Consider the following 19,695-nt stretch of genomic DNA (forward strand, 5'->3'; position numbering starts at 1 on the left):
CAGCAGGAAGTATAAATAGAACACAGTTCAAGCCAGCCGAGACAAAAAGCCAGATAGATCATATCTCAGAAAATAACTGGAGCACCTTGCCCTTGGATGGCTAATATATGCAAACAAATGAAACCAGAGCAAAAGGAGGCAGAATGGTTGCTTCAAGCAGGAGAGTACCTGCCTAGTAAGCACAAAGCCTTGAATTTTTTTTTTAAAAAACTCTTGTACAACCAAGCAACAATAAAATTGTTTCTGTCGTTCTACCAGGATCCCTTAGCCAAAATACTCGGGGACCAGAAGTGTTTAGGATTTTGGAATATTTGTATGTATACAATGAAATATCTTGAAGATAATCTCAAGCCAAAACACATGTTGGGGAATGGGTGTGGGCATACTAGTACTAGAGCTTGAACTGGGATCCTGGACACCATTCATTAGCTAATTCCCTCCTCCATCTCCCCCCACACACACACACCCCAGTCATGGGGCTTGAACTCTGGGCCTGGGTGCTATCCCTGAGCTCCTCAGCTCAAGGTGAGCACTCTACCACTTGAGCCACAGGTACCACTTCTGCTTTTCAGTGGTTAACCGGAGATAAGCGTCTCACAGACTTTCCTTCCCAGCCTGGCTTTGAACTGTGATCCTCAGATCTCAGCCTCCTGAGTAGCTAGGACTCAGGTATGAGCCACCAGCACCCCACCATTCCTTAGATTTTTTTTGGCTCAAGATTAATGCTCTAGGGGCTGGGAAGGTGGGTCAGTGGTAGAGCGCTTGCCTTGCATGCGTGAGGCCCTGGGTTCAATTCTTCAGCACCACTTAAGCAAAAAGAAAAAAGCCAGAAGTGGCGCTGTGGCTCAAGTGGTAGAGCACTGTCCTTGAGCTGAAGAGCTGAGGGACAGCGCCCAGGCCCAGAGTTCAGGCCCCACGACCTGACTCCCCCCCCCCCCCCCCAAAAAAAAAAAAATTAGTGTTCTAACACTTTGTACAACACCATTTCTGGCTTTTTGATAGTTAATTGGAAGTAAAGAGTTTCACAGAATTTCCTGGCAGAGCTGACTGCAAACCTCCATCCTCAGATCTCAGCTTCTTGAGTAGCTATATACTTGCCAGCCACCAACACCCAGCTAAGCACATATGGAGCCACTAGATGCTTCTAGAGCCCAAGTCCTCATATCTGCTAGGCCAGGGCTCACTAGTCCGCCCCAGTGCCTCCTGTACACTGTGTAAACATCACCTGAAGGTAATTTTATACATGCCCACGCACCTGCTCTTTGGCTGAGATCTGTCACGATCAAATGTGGAATCTTCCACTTGTACAATCATCTTGGTTGCTAGAAATTCTCAGATTTTGGACGATTTTATGTTTTTGATGGTGGGTCAACGAAGCTCAGAGTTTGTTGGTAGCTGACCAGCACAGCGGTGAACATCAACTCTCATTTGGCTTTAGGGTCTCATGGGTGAAACTTGAGCAGTCCAGAATCCTAAAGCATATTGTTTGGTTTTATAGGTTCTGTTTGTTCACCTTTAGTTTGTTTTGTATATTTTGGTTTGCAGTTTGGGGAGTTGATCCCAGGAATTTGTGCATATGAAGGGAGTGTTCTGTCTACCACTTAGCCTTTGCTCTGCCCTTGTTCAGGGGTGGGGGGTACCTGTATGTAAACATCAGACCTTGAGGTGGGTCTTTTAATCTGTACTTTTCCTGATTAATCAGATCATAAACCAACAACCTTGATTGTTTTGTGAATTCTAATCTGTTCAGGACTACTTAGTTTTCTCAGTGATTTCTATCTTTTTACCTCCTGGGCTTATTTATAAACTATCAGTCAAGACTAGAAAATCCTCTTCTCCCCTCCCCTTCTGCTTTGCTCTCTTTTCAGAGGTCTCCCACTTTTTTTCCTCCTTAAGACAGGATCTCACTAAAATAGTCCTGCTTCATCCTTTCTGGTGCTGGGATTACAGATGTGCTGTACCACACGGCGCACTTACGAAGTTTAAATACATCAGACTGGGGTATATAATATATATATATATATATATATATTTTTTTTTTTTTTTTTTTTTTGTCAGTCTTGGAGCCTGAACTCTGGGCCTAGGCACTGTTCCTCAGCTCTTCAGCTCAAGGCTAGCACTTTACCACTTGAGCCACAGCACCACTTCCGGTTTTCTAGTGGTTATTGGAGATAAGAATCTCACAGAGGGGCTGGGAAGGTGGCTCAGTGGTAGAGCGCTTGCCTTGCATGCCTGAGCCCCTGGGTATGATTCCTCAGCACCCCATAAGTAAAAAGAAAAACAAGCTGGAAGTGGTGCTGTGGCTCAAGTGGTAGAGCGCTAGCCTTGAGCTGAAGAGCTGAGGGACAGCGCCCAGGCCCAGAGTTCAGGCCCCACGACCTGGGCTGGCTTTGAACCGTGATCCTCAGATCTCAGCCTCCTGAGTAGCTAGGATTACAGGCGTGAGCCACCGGCGCCCGGCCACCAAATGTTTTAAATTTAGGAAATCTTACATTTAAGGTGGTATGCCTTAATATGAATAAATTCTCAAAGAAGATTTAAGAATGCCCTATAAGGCAATATTATCACAACTCTTTGAGTAACTTACAAATACTGTAGGTGGCTTCAGCACCCCAGAGAGCCTTGGCAGGAAACTACCAGCCACCCAGTAGACCTGGCTGCTAAGGGTGGATGCTCTACCCCCTGATGTTGGGTGTCCCAAAGAATGAGAAGGAAGAAGGAAGTAGTTGCCAGGCTTCTGGATGATGTGGAATCAAGAGCAGGAGAGCCTCTGGTCATGTTCAATCACACACACACCTCTTAAGATGCAGTCATCTTGCAGTATCCTAGATTTTGAAACCACAGGTGTACAAGTCCTTTATATAATATGGTACAGTAGTAGTTCCATGGGGCCCACGTGCGTGCTCCTGAGCATTTAAATCCTTTTTTGAGACACAATATCCAGTGCAGTGTGACTGCTGTGTAAGTCCTTAGATAAGTGGCCTAGGGAATTATGACAGGAAAAAGTTTGTATGGCAGGTGCTGGTGGCTCACGCCTACAATTCTGGCTACTCAGGAGGCACTAAGATCTAAGGATCGCAGTTCAAAGCCAGCTGAGGCTGGAAAGGCTATGACACTCTTTTTTTTTTTTTTGGGTCCGGTCGTGGAGCCTGAACTCTGGGCCTGGGTGCTGTCCCTCAGCTCTTCAGCTCAAGGCTAGCGCTCTACCACTTGAGCCACAGCGCCACTTCCAGCTTGTTTTTCTTTTTACTTAGGTGGTGCTGAGGAATCATACCCAGGGGCTCAGGCATGCAAGGCAAGCGCTCTACCACTGAGCCACCTTCCCAGCCCGGCTATGACACTCTTATCTCTGATTAACCACTGGAAAACCAGAAGTGGCGTTGTGGCTCAAGTGGTAGAGCACACTAGCCTTGAGTAAAAGAGCTCAGGGACAGTGCCCAGGCTCCCAGTTCAAGCCCCATGACCAACAATAACAACAAACAACAAAGTTTGAATAGTACAAACACAGTATTTCTCCCCCCAAATATTTATAACTACCAATGATTAAATTTGAACTTGTGGAACCTGTGGATATGTGTGACCAATGGTATTGAGTGTGTGTGCGTGTGAGCGCGCACTTGTGGGCTTGTGTGTTTGTATGTGTGTACATGAGTGCGCATGCATGCATGCGAAGAATCTCATTGACTTTCCTACCTGAGCTAGCATTGAACCACAATCCTCAGATCTTAACTTCCTGGGTAATTAGGATTACAGGCCTGAATCACCAGTGTCTAGCAATTGTCTTTATTTTATTTTAAAGACAGTCTTTCTATGTAGTTCAGATGGTTGCACGCTTGCAGTCTTCTTCCCTCTGCATCTCAAATGCTGGGATTACATGTGTGCACCACCAGACCTAGCAGTGAAGTTTTTGTTTGTCCACATCATAGTTGGCACCTAACTCTTAATATCTTTCCCAGCCATGGGATCCCCCTTGGGGAATACTTCATTTTTATTCTCTACTTTCCTCCTGTCTGCCTTCTTCCTAGGTAGGGATGTGTTGGACATTGTAGGCTGTGTACATTGGTGAAAGATGTGACACTCACAGGGCTGGTCCTCCTTTGCTTATATCCTCTTTCACTGAGCATCCTTGTGCTTATTGGTGCTCTTGCTTTACTTTTTCTTGTATTACAAGGCAATAGGAGTACTAGGAAGGTGGTTCAGTGGTAGAGCACTTGCCTTGCATGCATGAGGTCCTGGGTTCATTTCCTCAGCACCACATAAGCAGGAAAAAAAAAAAAAAAACGGAAGTGGTGCTATGGCTTAAGTGGTAGGGTGCTAGCCTTGAGCTGAAGAGCTGAGGGACAGCGCCCAGGCCTGGAGTTCAGGCCCCACGACCGGACCCAAAAATACAAGGAAATAGGAGTTTTGTGGTTTGTTTTGTTTTATTAAAAAAAAAAAAAAAAAAAGCATGTCCCATGCCAGATACCTGTACCTCACACCTATAATCCTAGCCTCTCAGGAGGCTGAGATCTGAGGAAATGCAGTTTGAAACCAACCCAGACAGAAAAATCCTTAAGACTCATATCTCTAATCAATCACCAAAAAGCCAGAAGTAGAGCTGTGGCTCAAGTGGTAAGAGTACGAGCCTTGAGCAGAAAAGTTTAGGCCTTGCCTTAGTTTAAGCCCCAAGACTGGCACCCAAAAAAAAGCATTTCTTGCCATCCCTTCCCACAGATCTGAGGGCTTGTTTTAATGAAGTTATTGTTTCCCCCTTATCTATTGGTCCACCTGTTTGTAATCAGCCAACCTTGGGTCACAAATAAAGTGTGTCCTGAATACAAACATGTACAGACATTCCCTTAGGTCATTCCCTACAGTGTTACAATGCTGCATGGGGCCTACATTGTATCAGCATTTACATCAGTAGGATTCTGTACAAAAGTCAAATTGGGTGTCTGTGAGAGGTCACATGTTAGCTAATCTATGCTATGTAAACATGAGGACATTTTGTTTATTTTTTTTCAGAGGGAATACAAAGTATTCACATGTTGAAAATAATTGGTTACGGATGTAGCTCTCTGGCTCAAGTGGTAGAGCGCTAGCCTTGAGCTGAAATGCTGAAGGACAGTGCCCAGGCCCAGAGCTCAAGCCCCAGAGGAAAAAAAATAGTTACATAATAAATTAGTTTAAAAAAAAAAGTCAAGTACTGTATTTAAAGTGACAGTGCAATACAGAAAAGCAGTGGTTTTGATGACTAAACTGGGAGAAGAATCACATACAAGAAGCTAGAAGGATTTCTGTTAGGAGTTTATACAGAAGGCTGGACATCCTGCTTCCTCCAGCGTCATATGATGCTGAGGCAGGAGCATATAAACCCAGATGTGTCAGGCTAGCCTGGACATCGTACTGACACGCACACACACACACATCTCGAGGGAGGAAAAAACATGTAAGTTGTTACTCTACCATTTTTTTCCAGGTATAATTTCAGAATTTGAGCTCTAATTCATACCACTTTTTTTTTGGGGGGGGGGGGCGGACATGGGGCCTGCACTCTGGGCCTGGGCGCTGTCCCTCAGCTCTTCAGCTCAAAGCTAGCGCTCTACCACTTGAGCCACAGCGCCACTTCTGGCTTTTTTTCTTTTTGCTTATGTGGTGCTGAGGAATCAAACCCAGAGCCTCAGGCATGCAAGGCAAGCGAGCCACCTTCCCAGCCCCATCTTGAGGGCATTTTAAATAAGACAGGATGAGCATTGTTTGGGTTTTGCTGTCTTATAGGGACCCTGGAGCAGTGCTCTAAGACACTAAGTAATCCTAGCTGCTTTAGGAGGTTGAACTCTAAGGATCACAGTTCAAAGCCAGTCTGCAAAAAAAAAAGTCTGGGACACTCATATCTCCCATTAACCATCAAAAGGCCTAAAGTGGAGCTTTGACTCAAGTGGTAGAGTGCCAGCCTTGAGTGAAAAAATTAAGGGACTGCACCCAGGCCCTGAATTCAAGCCCTAGGACTGGTACACCCGAAAACAATAAATAACAGGGTGCCAGTGGCTCACATCTATTATCCAACCTAGTCAGGGAGCCTGGGATTTGAGAGTTGCAGATCAAAGCTATCCATGAGACTCTTATCTCCAGTTAACCACTAAAAAGCCAGAAGCGGAGCTGTGGCTCAGTGAAAGAGTGCCAGCCTTTTTTTGTGGGGGGGAGAGTCCAGGTGTGGGGCCTGAACTCTGGGCCTGGGCGCTGTCCCTCAGCCTTTCAGCTCAAGGCTAGCTCTCTACCACTTGAACCACAGCGCCACTTCTGGCTTTTTTCTTTTTGCTGAGGAATCGAACCCAGGGCCTCATGCCTGCATCCCACTGAGCCACCTTCCCAGCCCAGGAGTGCCAACCTTGAGCACAAAAGTTGAAGGTCAGCACCTAAGCCCTGAGTTCAAGTCCAAGGACTGGTATAAATAAATATATCAGCTGATTTTTTTTTAAATGTTCTAAGCATAGTGGTATATATCTAGTCTCACCATCCCTCAGCACTCTAGAGGCTTAGAGCAGAGAAGGATCCTTGAGTCCAGGAGTTTGAGATTAAGACACTAAGTGACACATTTCTTTCTCTTTTTGTTGGTCGTGAGACTTGAACTCTGGGCCTGGGTGCTGTCCCTCAGCTCTTCAGCTCAAGGCTAGCACCCTACCACTTGAGCCACTGCGCCACTTCCGACTTTTTTTCTGCTTATGTGGTGCTGAGGAATCGAACCCAGGGCCTCATGCATGCAAGGCAAGCGCTCTACCACTGAGCCACCTTCCCAGCCCTGCACAACCCCATTTCAAAGATAAAGTAATGAAAGTATTACAACTCCCTTTGGCTCCTTCTGTGTCCCCTGAAAGTACAATCTAATGTTTTCTGCATCTTGGCCTGGGGTATACATTGTATTCTTTTGTTTCTATGCATGTGACATAATTAGATGCAGGTTTCTCCTTCACTCAATGTATCCAGCATTTGGTGTGGGGTTGGGGGATGGGGGTGAAGGACGCTTCTGCTTTAACTGCTCTGCAGCATTCATGTGGCAGGAGGCCCTGCAGCTCGCTTGCTAGTGGGTGTCCTGTTGTCCCCATGCTCCCCCTGACAACATGACAATTGTTGTGCCTGCCTTCTGCAGGCTGACGTGGGCTGTTAGAAGAGCAAGCTCCTCCTGCCTCAAAGAAACATGCATTCATTTCTGCCCCCTCACACTCCAGTAAGGTTGGACCAGTCTCTACTGTTATGTTCTCTCAAGTGAGGCTGCCCTAGCAACCATTCCCCCCTCCCCCCTCCCCTGCGGCTCCCTGCCTAGACTTGGAAATGAGGTACCCTGGGGTTAGAGTCGGAGCCAGCCTGCAGGAATCTCAGTGCCCTGGCACCATGAAGCCCATCTTGCCACCCCACCTGGGGCGGCTGCCTCTTACGTGTGAGCTTCTTCCTGGGCTCCTGGATCTGGCCCTGGGCAGATGGTTGCTGTTTGGCCCTGCTCCAGCTGGCTAAGGTGGATTGCGCATTGGTTTGGGAGCCAGCTCTAAAACTGGGCCCTGTTTCAGACAGATACTATTTCTTAGACAAGGTCACGTGACCATCAGGGAAGTGGTAGCCATGCTGTGATGGGGAAGCCTGGGCGCCTCCTCCGCCTAAAGCTCCAGGGCTCCTGGACCATGGTGAGTCCTGGGTGCAGAGGCAACAGAGACATCATGGAGGGCCTTGCACGGCAGCTGATGCCCAGCAGGTGTGGGCAAACCTGGCCTCTAGGAAATTGCCATCTGGGTCCCGCACAAAGCACAGCAACAGAAAGGGCGTACATATTCTGCCCAGAAGGCCTTCAATGTAGCCATGGCCATTACATCAGGGACTTGGCAGGCACCTTACGGTCCAGGTTCCCCAAACATTTGCCAGCATTTGAGACTGCCTGGGGCTGGCATTGGTGTCACCACGCCCCAGCAGAGATGGAGCAGTGACGATGTGTTCTTGCCAACTCTTGGGGGGGAGCGGGAAGCACAGGGGGCCTTGTTCATGTCTAGGCCTGGCCCCTCCCCTAAAGCTAAGGCTAAGTCCCAAAACTGCTTGGCTTCACGGCTGCCTTTGGGGTGTGGTAATCTGGAAGTTCCATTCGGGCTAAAGACCAGCCCCAAGGGGGCTCGGCACCAGATGAAAACATCTGCAACTTCATCCCCCTCCACAAGACAGGGCCTTTTGCAACTCACGTCCTTCTCAAGTCAGGTCCAGCCCCTCTCTCACAGCCTCTTTCCATCTAAGGGAATGGGGAGCTCTGTTCTTTCAGTTTTCACCTTTTCCCTCATTGTTCTTCACCCAAGCAGTTTGGCTGTCAGGAGTGTAGACTTGCTGGGACGGTAGTTAGGTAACAGTCAATTCCTCTGGGCGTCTTTGCACCTGAGCCCTTCAGGCGACAGGAGCCTGTGGAGCCCCAGGTCCTTGTAGCCTGTGCCTGGTTCAAAGCTAGTCAGCGGAGAACCTGGAGACCCTTATGCCCCAAAACACAGCTTCGCAGCAGCTTTCTGCCCCTGGCAAAGGGGAGCTTTTCTCACTCTCCAAACTCTCAAAAGCAAACAATGGGCTGGGTACAGCTGGCTGGTAAACACTCGCCTAGTCCACAGAAGGCTCTGGGCTCCATCCCCAGTACCACCAAGAAAGGAAAGAAGTGAAGTTGTGGTAGGCAACGTTGACCAGAGACCACAGGGCCCCACCCCAGATACATCTTGTATGACTGACCCTGTGGTACCCCTTATTCCTAGGAACATGGCAAGGTCAGCTGAGGGCCCTGGTTCCTGTCCTAGCACTGTTGCCTCCAGGCAGGCAGGTTGGTCCAGTGCTACAAATCCCACCCTGCCCTGTGACCCTTGGCTTTTAGTCCTGAGCTGACCTGGCTTCTGGAGGGCTTGGCACTGAGCTTCTGTCGTTCTTTATCTGCCTTCCCAGATTCCCTCTTATCTGGGCATATATGTGCACATTTATCAAGTCCCTGGCCCCACTGTGGCATTTGAGTTTGTCTATGGACAAACAAGTTACTGAGAAAGGCTGTAATGTTTCTTGTTTTATAAAGGTGTTCTTTTTGTTTGGGGAATGAATCCAGGGTCTTAGTATGCTAGGCAAGTGCTCATGACTGAGCTGTGTGTGTGTGTGTGTGTGTGTGTGTGTGTGTGTGTGTGTGTGTGTGTGTGTGTGTGTGTGTGTGTGTCTGTCTGTCTGTCTGTCTGTCTGTCTGTCTGTCTGTCTGTCTGTCTGTCTGTCTGTCTGTCTGTCTGTCTGTGGATCCTAGGGCTTGAAGTCAGCCTGGGCACTATCCCCAAGCTTCTTTTGCTCAAGGCTGGTGTTCTACCCCTTGAACCACAGCTCTACTTCTAGCTTTTTTTGTGTGTGGTTTATTGTCTCATAAACTTTCTTGCCTGGGTTGGCTTCAAACCATGATCCTCAGATCTCAGTCTCCTGAGTATCTGGGATAATAGGTATGAACCACTGGTGCCAGAGACATTCTTAGCAAGCTCCTCCCAGACCTTTCCTCTCCCCTAGGACTTATAGCCCGAATCCCTGGGGAGAAAGTGACTGAAACCATCCACAGTTAAAAATAAATGTCTTGGGGGAAGTGGCCCTGTGGCTCAAGCAGTAGAGCACTCGCCTTGAGCTGAAGAGCACAGGGACAGGGCCCAAGCCCAGAGTTCAAGTCCCACGACTGACACACACACACCCCCCCCAAAAAAAAAAAATACTAAAAATAAATGTCTTAGGGCTGGGAAGGTGGCTCAGTGGTAGAGTGCTTGCCTTGCATGCATGAGGCCCTGGGTTCAATTCTTCAGTATCACATAAGCAGAAAAAGCTAGAAGTGGCTCTGTGATAAAGTGCTAGCCTTGAGCTGAAGAGCTGAGAGAGAGTTCAGGCCCTACAACCGGACAAAAATAAATAAATAGATGTCTTAGCTGGGCACAGGTAGCTCATGCCTGTCAACCTAGCTACTCGGGACCAGCAGGAAAAGCTGTGAAACCCTTACCTCCAATAAACCACCAGAAAACCAGAAGTGGCACTGTGGCTCAAGTGGTAGAGTGCTAGCCTTGAGCTGAAGAGCTGAGGGACAGTGCTCAGGCTCATGGTTCAAAGAAATAAAAAAATAAATGTCTTTCATTTCAGATAACCAAGAAATTCGTCAAGGGCTCTACAGAGAAGAACAAGATGAGACTACAAAGAGTAAGGCGTGTTCACACACACACGCACACATGCACACTCCATGTACTTCTCTTTCTGTAGGGAACAGAGTCCCTGGCCCCTCCCTGCCCATCTCCCCTTTGCCACAGCCACAGCCATGTTCTATATAACAGGGCCACGCAGCTTCAGGGTTGCCTCCTCTGCTTTGCCAAGCCCTCAGGTTTAGCTCAGAGCCTTGTCTAAGCTTTTATTATTAGCAATAGTATTGTTACTACTGCCTCAATGCCCTGGCTTCCCTTAATTTGAAATCGCCTCAGAAAGGGCTGGAGTATTCACCTGCCAACTCCCGAGTTGGGTGTCCAGGAGGGGAAAAGACTCAAGATGGCTACAGTGGTGTGATGTTCATCTTTGCAGCTTCCCGCCCTGCAGCTAAGCCCAGTGCCTCATTATCCTTCAGGCCTGTCCCCTCTCCCCCCCTGCCCTAGGGTGTCTTCCATGTCCAGGAATGACTTGCAACATTTTTGGCAAGATAAAGCAATCGACCAGCCCTCTTTCTCAACACAGTGACCAGAGGTCTGTCAGGGCAGATTTATAATGTTATTTTACACATGGGGCCTGTGGTATCACACCAGATGCCCAAACTGAGTAGTCAGTTCATGGGGTGCCGTTCTGAGGGGCACTGCCATGTGAGAAACACATCAGCAGCGCAGGCAGGTGAGCTCACCTGACACTTAGGATTTGGTAACTCCTGGGACCTAGGTTTTGTTTCATGTCCCATCCCTGCCACATCAGGAACTAAGTGATAAAATGAAAATCACCCACCTCAGAGACATCAAAGAAGCCGTTTTAATGAGACGATGCCAGTACAGCCATTTAGGCGGCTCTTTGACTTCACTTTTTCCAGAGCTGAGGAAACGGTTTTAAAGAGAAATTTTGCCATGTGCTGGTGACTCACACCTGTGATCCCAGTTACTCAGGAAGCTAAGATCAAACAATTGTGGTTTGAAGCCAGCTTGAGCAGAAATGACCATGACACTCTTATCTCTAATTAACCGCCAAAAAGCTGTAGCTTTTGTGGTAGAGCATCAGCCTTGAGCAAAAAGCTTAAGGATAGCATCCAGGTTCTGAGTTCAAACCCCCCTAGGGTTGAAATCAGGATCCATTTGAGACCAGCCTGGGTAAAAGTTCACAAGACCCTATCTTAAGCAGTAGCTGAGAACCGTGGTAAACTCCTGTCATCACAGCTAAGTGAAAAACATAAGTAGGATCACAGTCAAGCTTGGTCCAGGCAAAAAATAAGCCCTATCTCCGAGATACACCAGAGCAAAAAGGACTAGAGATGAAGTTCCATGGAGTAATAGCACCTGTCTAAGAAGTATAAAGCCCCCAGTGCATCTGGGCAAGGTGGCACGTGCCTATAATCCATGGTACATTGCATTGGTAGAGATGAAGGGATCACAGGCCAGCCTGGGCAAAACGTGACTCCATCTCAACCAATGGGTGGGTGTAGTAGCACATGCCTAGTAAGACTTCAGCAGTAAAACAGGATTACAGACAGGCCTTGAAAAAAATCTTGAAAAAAAAAATAACAGAAAAAATACAAGGGGCAGAGCCACCTGTCTAGCAAGCTGGAGGCCTTGAGTTTAATCCCAAGCATTACCACCCCAAAACAACAACAAAAACACCCTAAAAATCTGGTACCAAAAGAAATGGGAAGGGTGAAGGATATCTTGCAACGGTGGGGAGCTGGGGGTGCACCCAGGGCTTCACATACTAGCCACAGGTTACACTCCTTTGGACTTTGCCCAAAGTCTTGTAGAGTTTGCTCCCCTCCATCTGTCTGTGTTGGGTCTGCCCCTGGTGCTTGTGCAAGGCCAGTATTGACTTGTGTCATAGGATAAAGAGCAGTTGAAGGAAGAGAAGGAAAAGCTGAAGGAAGAGGCCCGTCGGGCCAAGGAAGAAGCCAAGAAGAAGAAGGAAGAAGAAAAAGAGCTGAAAGAAAAGGAACGGCGTGAGAAACGGGAGAAGGATGAGAAGGAGAAAGCAGAAAAGCAGCGGATCAAGGAAGAGAGGCGCAAAGAGAGACAGGAAGCTCTGGAGTGAGTTCCCCAAGCCAAGCATGGCCACCGTGCCTCCCCAGCTACTGGGCTTGACCCTTACCTCTTTGCTATTGTACTGAGAAGGCAAAACAGTGGCCTCCAGTCCATTTGCCCTCATGGGCTGCTGGGTGGGGTAATGGTGGGTAAGTTGGGGCTAATGTTGCCCCTGTTCCCGTCCCCATGACAAGCTTCTACAGATCCCTTTTTCAGATTTCCTTCAAATGTGGGTATTGTCTGTGCTGGTGGCTCTCTGGCTAGTTGAGACTTGTTTATTTCGCTGTGTTCCAATTCCCATTAAAATTTTGTATTGAAGCCAGGCACTGGTGGCTCACACCTGCAATCCTAGCTATTTAGGCTGAGTTCTGAAGATTATGGTTTGAAGTCTCTCTAGAGCAGGGAAGTCTGTAAGACTTATTTCCAATTAATCACAGAAAAAGCCACCGGTGGTGCTGTGGCTCAAGTGGTAGATTGCTAGCCTCGAATAAAAGGAGTTTAGGAACAGCGCCCAGGCATTGAGTTCAAGCCTTGGGACTGGCACACACACACAAAAAAAGAATTCATATTGAACTAGACACTGCTGGACTCACTCTTATAATCCTATCTACTTAGGAAGTTGGACTCTTGAGAATCTCTGTTCAAGACCAGCCTACTCAGAAAAGTCTACAAGACTCATTATTTAACCACCAAGAAGCCCAGCTGCAGGCAAGGCTCAAGTGGTAGAGAACTAAGTGAGAGTACAAGGCCCTGAGTTGAAGTCCCAATTGTCCCTCCCCTAGAATAATTCATACTGAGAGGGAGTATAGTGATGCACAACTGTAACCCCAGCATTTTAGAAGGCCAGGACTGGAAGGTTGCAGTTCCAGCCCAGCCTGTGCTCTGTAGTGAAACCCTGTCTCACAAAATTTAACTCTAGCTGGGAGGTGGCATGCATGAGGCCCTGGGTTCGATTCCTCAGCACCACATTTACAGAAAAAGCTGCAGTGGGTGTTGGGGCTCGAGTGGTAGAGCACTAACCTTGAGCTGAAGAGCTGAGAGACAGTGCCCAGGCCCAGAGTTCAGGCCCTACAACCAACCAAAATCAAACAAAACACAAAATTTAATTGTAGCTGGGTGCTGGTGGCTCACACCTTTAATCCTACCTACTCAGGAAACTGAGATCTGAGGATCTTGGTTCAAAGCAAGCCCAGACAGGAAAGTCCGTGAGACTCTTATCTCCAGTTGTAAACCACTAGAAAACCGGAAGTGCCGCTGTGGCTCAAGCAGTAGAGTGCTTGCCTTCAGCTGAAGAGCTGAGGGATAGCGCCCAGGCCAAGAGTTTAAGCCCCACGACCAAAAGAAAACAAATTCTGATTTTCATTTTTCCTTGTTTATACTCATTACATACTTTGAAGGTGGACATCAAGCCAACTTCTAGCCACTGGAGACAGAGCACTGCGTCCCAATCAGCACACCCAACACTTCCTACCAGAACCCCAGCCCAAGGGTGGCTCAAACCTCATTTGCTCTCTCATAGGGCTAAGCTTGAGGAGAAGAGGAAAAAAGAGGAGGAGAAACGGTTACGAGAAGAAGAAAAGGTAAATTGGCTCACTCCCCCACACCCGAGAGCCGCTGTCCCGAAAGGGTGCTTTTACCTTCTTTGTCACCCCCTATCCTGCCTTGGGGAACCAGGGGACATCCGCAGCAGCTGCCGAGTGCTGGCCCATCACACCTCCCCGGCTGCCCGTGGGATGGCGCTGGCATCCCACCAGCCTCCCTCTAGCCAGTGGCAATGTGTTGCTCGTCCACACTCCTGGGGTTCTCTTTTGGAGGATTAGACTGTGATCGAAAACTGCTCCTGTCTCCCCATCCTCTGCTCTGTCCCAGCGCATCAAGGCTGAGAAGGCTGAAATCACCAGATTCTTCCAGAAACCAAAGACTCCGCAGGCCCCCAAGGTGCGTAGCTTCCCCCTTTCCCTTCCCCCACACCCGATCTGGAGGTTCAATTATTGGTCTTCTCGTTTGTCCCAAAGAGGAAAAGGGGGTCCTTTTGAATGTGCTGTTTTCAGAGGCCGCCTTGGCAGGCCATGCAGGGGTGAAGGGGTGAGAGCCACCACCTGGCCTTACCTAAGAATGCGATACCACTGGGGCCAGCTCCATCCCAGCGTGGGGCCACCCTCGCAGCCCTCACCTCCCAACTGACACTGCTTCCCTCACCCCTCCAGTGCAAGGGTGGCCATGGGTCCTTTGCTGCTCATAGATATCCGCACAGGCTGCTGTTCACATGCAGGCCACTTGGTGGGTCTGTAGTCACTCTTGTTACAACTTGGACTTCGTGTGCTTGGTTCATTTGATCATTCACATAAACTTGGAAACATTGTGGTTCTTGTGTAAAACTACGTGCTTGGACACAGTTGTCTTTTCACTTGACTGAGCTTTTTCACTCAAGACTGTGGTGCTTGCCAGGCACCAGTGGCTCATGCCTATATTCCTAGCTACTCAGAAGGCTAAGATCTGAGGATCACAGTTCAAAGCCAGCCTGGGCAGGAAAATCTGTGGCATTCTCTATCTCCAGTTAACTACCAGAAAACCAGAAGTGGCACTGTGGTTCAAGTGGTAGAGCACCTAGGTCTAGAGTTCAAGCCCCACAACCACCACTCCCCCACCCCCCGCACCCCAAAAAAAGACTGTGGTACTCTACCACTTTTGAGCCACATCTTTGCTTCTGGCTGTTTGCTTATTAATTAAAGATAAGGGTCTCACAGACTTTCTTGCCTGGGTTGGCTTTGAACCATGATCCTCAGATCTCAGTCTCCTGAGTAGCTAGGATTATAGGTATGAGCCTCTTTGACATTTGTGAGCATGGTTTTGGACTATCGGTGGCCCAAACCCACCTATGCACCCACACATCCTTTCCTTCACCCAGAAGTGACCTTGCTCAGCAGAGGACACCCACATGGGCAGAACTGTTGGCTCCCAGGCCAGGGTGTACACTGTCCCAGGAACCTTCCTACTCAGTTCCTCGTGCCATGGAGCAGCTGGCCTGAGAAACTCAAAAGAAAGGTTTACATTGGCTTCCATCATGGTGGAGCAGAATAGCTCACCTTACAACTAGGGAAAGGGGGGGAGGGGGTGCTGAGGTCTCACCATCCTGTTACACCGCATCCAGTGGCACGTGCTTTCAGGGAGGCTCAGTCTAGACATTAATCCTTTGTGGTGTCCACGGCCAGGGCTTGCACCGTCCTGGGTCTTGCTGAAGGCGAGTACTCTACCACTTGAGCTACAGCACCACTGCCAGCTTTTTCTGCTTATGTGGTGCTAAGGGATCGAACCCAGGGCCTCATGCATGCAAGGCAAGCACTCTACACAAAGCCACCTTCCCAGCCCAGTGTTTTGTTTCTCATGTCACCGTTTTTATTCTTTAACAACAACTGGCTGTGTTCTGTTGTTGTAAATACATTCTCTTAATTTTTTCTATTTTCTTTTTAAAAAAAACAAAACTTAATTTTTGTTTTGACATTTGGCTTGGTATCACCAGAATGTGTGGTACCCGGGGCGTGGCCCTCACCTGTCCACTGTGCTGACCATGTCCCAGGGCCTCTGTCATGAAGACCTCTGCTGGTGCTGGGCTCAGATCCGCTCATTCTGTGGGTGCCTGGCCCCCACCATTTCCCAGGCGTTCTATGGGTATCGCCGCCAATGAGGTCTACTTTTCTCCTGAGCCTGTGTACATCCCAGCAGTGGCCTTTCCTCTTGTCCCCCAGCAGTCTTCCATTGCTTGGTACCACAGCTAATGGGGTCAGAAAGAAGGGTTCAGATCACCCCAACACTGAGGTGAGACTGAGAAATGAGACCTGATGTATAATCATCCTATTTGACCTTGACCACTCTGCTCAGGTCTTTGCTGCACATTCACTCAGCCAGGAGAAATGGAGGAATAATTTATCCATAGCGTCTTCCTGTGCCGTCCAGCCTAGCTCGGGACTCCCGAGCTTCGGCTTTCACTGCTGACTGCTGGGTTGACGAGTGTACGCGCCTGCCCAGTGGAGCCATCGCTATTGACCTCCACGCCTGGCCATGTCTCTGTGCCCTGCCAGGTTCTCCTGGTGCGTCCGGGCCCTTCATGCCCACTCAGCCTTTGTGTTTCAGACCCTGGCTGGCTACTGTGGGAAGTTTGCCCCCTTTGAGATTAAAGAGCACATGATCCTTGCCCCTCGGTGCCGGGCTGCCTTCGACCCGGACCTCTGCGATCGGTTAGACCAGCTCCTCCAGCAGCAGAGCGGAGACTTCTCCTTCCTGAAAGAGCTGAAAGGCCGCCAGCCCCTCAGGTCGGGACCCACTCGAGCCCACAGCCACAACGAGGACTCTGACTCGTTCAGCAGGTTAGAGCCTCTTCCAGAGGAGAGTCAGTCCCAGGGAGCGGAGCTGAGACCCTAACCCTCACCCCACACCTCCCCCATGGCCCAATCCTGGTTCTGCTCTGCTGTTGCCAGACTCTGGCTCATGAATCGTGGGGTTTCCTGCCTCTCCTTGCTGGCCCCGTTCTTCATGCTGCACCCTCACAGCTTGGCTATGTGCCTTATGTAAAAGCCCCCCACCATGCTTTGGGGACAGTGGTGCTTCTGTGTAGGGCACCCCATCCATCCAGCTCTTGCTGCAGCCTGTGGGCAGAGTGGGCAGCAAGGGCAGAGTGGGTGGCGGAGGAGGCACATTCCTGAGCTCAGCTCGCCCTCAGTGATGTCATGATCGTGGAGAGCAGCAAAGTCGATGGTGTGCCTGAGCGAAGCAAGTTTGGCCGAATGAAGCTCCTGCAGTTCTCTGAGAACCACCGGCCAGCGTACTGGGGCACGTGGAATAAGAAGACAGCAGTCATTCGGCCACGGGATCCCTGGGCCCAAGACAAGGTGAGCCCTTGCAGGTCTCTTCCTTTGCCCAGCTTTCCTCACACTCCAGTTCCTTGGACGTGCTGGCTTCACCCTTCCTTTGTAACCCACATTGCACCACTCTTTGCAGAAGCTCCTGGACTATGAGGTGGACAGTGATGATGAGTGGGAGGAGGAGGAGCCCGGGGAGTCCCTGTCCCACAGCGAAGGGGTAAGGATGGGCCACAAGCCCAGGTTCCCACTCTCCTTGTACCCCCAGGCTACACGTGTCTGCTTCTGCCCAACCCTGTGGCCCCATAGGATTCTTGCTGCCCTGTGGCAGTGTCACAGACTGCACCTGCTTCCTTCCTTTCCTTCTGTGCTCTGGCTGGGAACCCAGGGCCTCGCTGGGCAGCTCCTCCGGGGAGCCGCACCCAGCCCAGCACACTCAGATGTGTGTTCATGGTGAAGCCCCCTTTGCCGTTCCCACACATGTTCAGTTACTTCCTTTCCTCTCAAGGATGATGACGATGAAGTGGGCGAAGATGAAGATGAGGATGATGGCTTTTTTGTGCCCCACGGGTACCTGTCTGAAGACGAGGGTGTGACTGAGGTGAGGATGGCAGAGGGCAGAGTACTGACCTGGGAGCGGGTGCTCTGGCCTCTGACCTCTAACCTCCTGACAGTGGTCCTGATCCCCACTGCAGCCCGGGAGAGTGGCAGGATGCACCTAGTAGAAGCTTCTGAGCAAAGAGGTGTATGTGCAGAAAGCGGGGGGTGGGAGGGGAACGCAACATTCTTAGGTGCCATCAACCTGCACTTCAACCTATACACCTCAGTCTTTTTTTTGCTCATGGGGCCTGAACTCTGGGCCTGGGCGCTGCCCCTCAGCTCCAGCTCAAGGCTAGCACTCTACCACTTGAGCCACAGCACCACTTCCAGCTTTTTCTGCTCATGTGGTGCTGAGGAATTGAACCCAAGGCCTCATGCATGCGAGGCAAGCACTACCACTGAACCACCTTCCCAGACCCACAAGACAGTTGCCTCCTTGTTGCTGCACCCAATGACTTTCAAAGCCGTGTCTCTGATACTAGAAAGCAATGGGTGGTGAGACCACTGTGGGACCCAGGGAGTCTTCTGGGGTGATGGGATAGTTTATCTCCAGTGGGAGTTTCACCAACAACAGACATAGCCAATGGTTAACCCCAGCTTGTTAGGAGGCAGAGACAGAAAGACAGAAGTTGGAGGCCAAATCAGGCCCCTCCCTCCCCCCAAAGTTAGTGAGATCCTATCTCAATGAACTCAACAAAGCTGGGTATGGTAGTACATACCTATGATCCTAGCTACTCTGGATGGAGTGGTAGAAGGATCTCCTCACGCCTGGCCCAAGCAAAAATATGAGCTTGTATCTGTGTCTTTTTTGGTGTTGTGTGTTGATCCTGGGGTTTGAACTCAGGGACTGGGCGATGTCCCTGATCTTTTGCTCAAAACTAGTGCTCTATCACTTGCCCCTAATTCTACTTTCCTGAATTCTTACCTGAGAAACAACTAAAACACAAAGGACTGGGGAACTGGTTCAAATGGGCAGAGCATCTGTAGATGCTAATAAGTGCAAGGCCCTGAGTTCAAACCCTAGCACAAAAAAAACAAAATAAAGAAACCTCACATTAGTGGAAGACTGAGGTGTTAGGCTGGGAAGGTGGCTCAGTGGTAGAGTGCTTGCCAGGCCCAGAGGTAAGGCCCCATGAGTGACCAAAAAAAAAAAAAAAAACGTCGTGGGGTCAGATTTAAAGGTCAGAATGTCCTGCTGTGCCCTAGATGGCCCTTGCTTGAAGAGTGGTCCCAAGGTGGCCTTGCTTGGTGGGGTGCATTAGCCAGAGAGGCAGGAAGGGGCTTGAATGGAAATACCTGGTCAGGTGCACACCAGACCGTCTAGAAATGGGGATGCCGGACAAACTTGTCTGCCACCTGCAGGAATGCGCCGACCCGGAGAACCACAAGGTGCGGCAGAAGCTGAAGGCCAAGGAGTGGGACGAGTACCTGGCCAAGGGCAAGCGGTTCCGTGTCCTGCAGCCCGTCAAGGTGGGCTGCGTGTGGGCCGCTGACAGCGCTTGCGCGAGCGCTGAGCTGAAGCTGCTGCAGCAATTCACGGTGTGCCTGCTGGACACCGCGCCCCCCGAGGAAGAGCGGACACCCAAGGTTTCCAAGCGAGAGAAGAGAGACCAGCAGAGTGAGTCAGGCCTCAGGTGTCTGGGGTGGATGGGCAGGCTCACCTGAGCTGACCCGGCCACAGCACTGAGGGTAGGCCCTGCAAATCCCACTCCCGGGCTGGTTTCATATCCTGAGGATGGAACCCAGGGCCTTGGCTGTACTGATAAGCATGGCTACTGCCACTGAGCTGCACCCCAGTCTTAGGAGACAAGGTCTTGCTCTGCAGCCCACCTGGCCTCAGACTTGGATCCTCCCACACGGGGCCTCTGGAGTGTTGGGGTGACCGGCCATGCCACACCCCACTCTTAGTGCGGTCTTGTTCCTGGTGGTTTTCACCACCAACCAGAGTGCTTGCTACAATGAGGGGGTGACACCTCCCTGCCTCACCTCTGAGCTTT

At 49.9% G+C, this 19,695-nt stretch overlaps 1 protein-coding gene across 2 annotated transcripts in view; it reads left to right on the forward strand.

The window, feature by feature from the left end:
- LOC138813937 (chromatin assembly factor 1 subunit A-like) overlaps positions 1 to 19,695 on the forward strand; it is a 31,926-nt gene that overhangs the window by 7,272 nt on the left and 4,959 nt on the right. For both annotated transcript variants that reach the window (XM_070002531.1, XM_070002533.1), the window contains exons 4-12: positions 10,135 to 10,191; positions 12,046 to 12,248; positions 13,762 to 13,822; positions 14,112 to 14,180; positions 16,374 to 16,606; positions 16,960 to 17,128; positions 17,238 to 17,318; positions 17,607 to 17,699; positions 19,061 to 19,316. In XM_070002531.1, the coding sequence (XP_069858632.1) occupies positions 10,135 to 10,191; positions 12,046 to 12,248; positions 13,762 to 13,822; positions 14,112 to 14,180; positions 16,374 to 16,606; positions 16,960 to 17,128; positions 17,238 to 17,318; positions 17,607 to 17,699; positions 19,061 to 19,316 (1,222 nt within the window). The remainder of the gene's footprint in view (positions 1 to 10,134; positions 10,192 to 12,045; positions 12,249 to 13,761; positions 13,823 to 14,111; positions 14,181 to 16,373; positions 16,607 to 16,959; positions 17,129 to 17,237; positions 17,319 to 17,606; positions 17,700 to 19,060; positions 19,317 to 19,695) is intronic.

This window comes from Dipodomys merriami, unplaced genomic scaffold (genome assembly GCF_024711535.1).
Source record: "Dipodomys merriami isolate MVZ:Mamm:240054 unplaced genomic scaffold, mDipMer1.0.p SCAF_6, whole genome shotgun sequence".
NCBI classification, from domain to species: Eukaryota; Metazoa; Chordata; class Mammalia; order Rodentia; family Heteromyidae; genus Dipodomys; species Dipodomys merriami.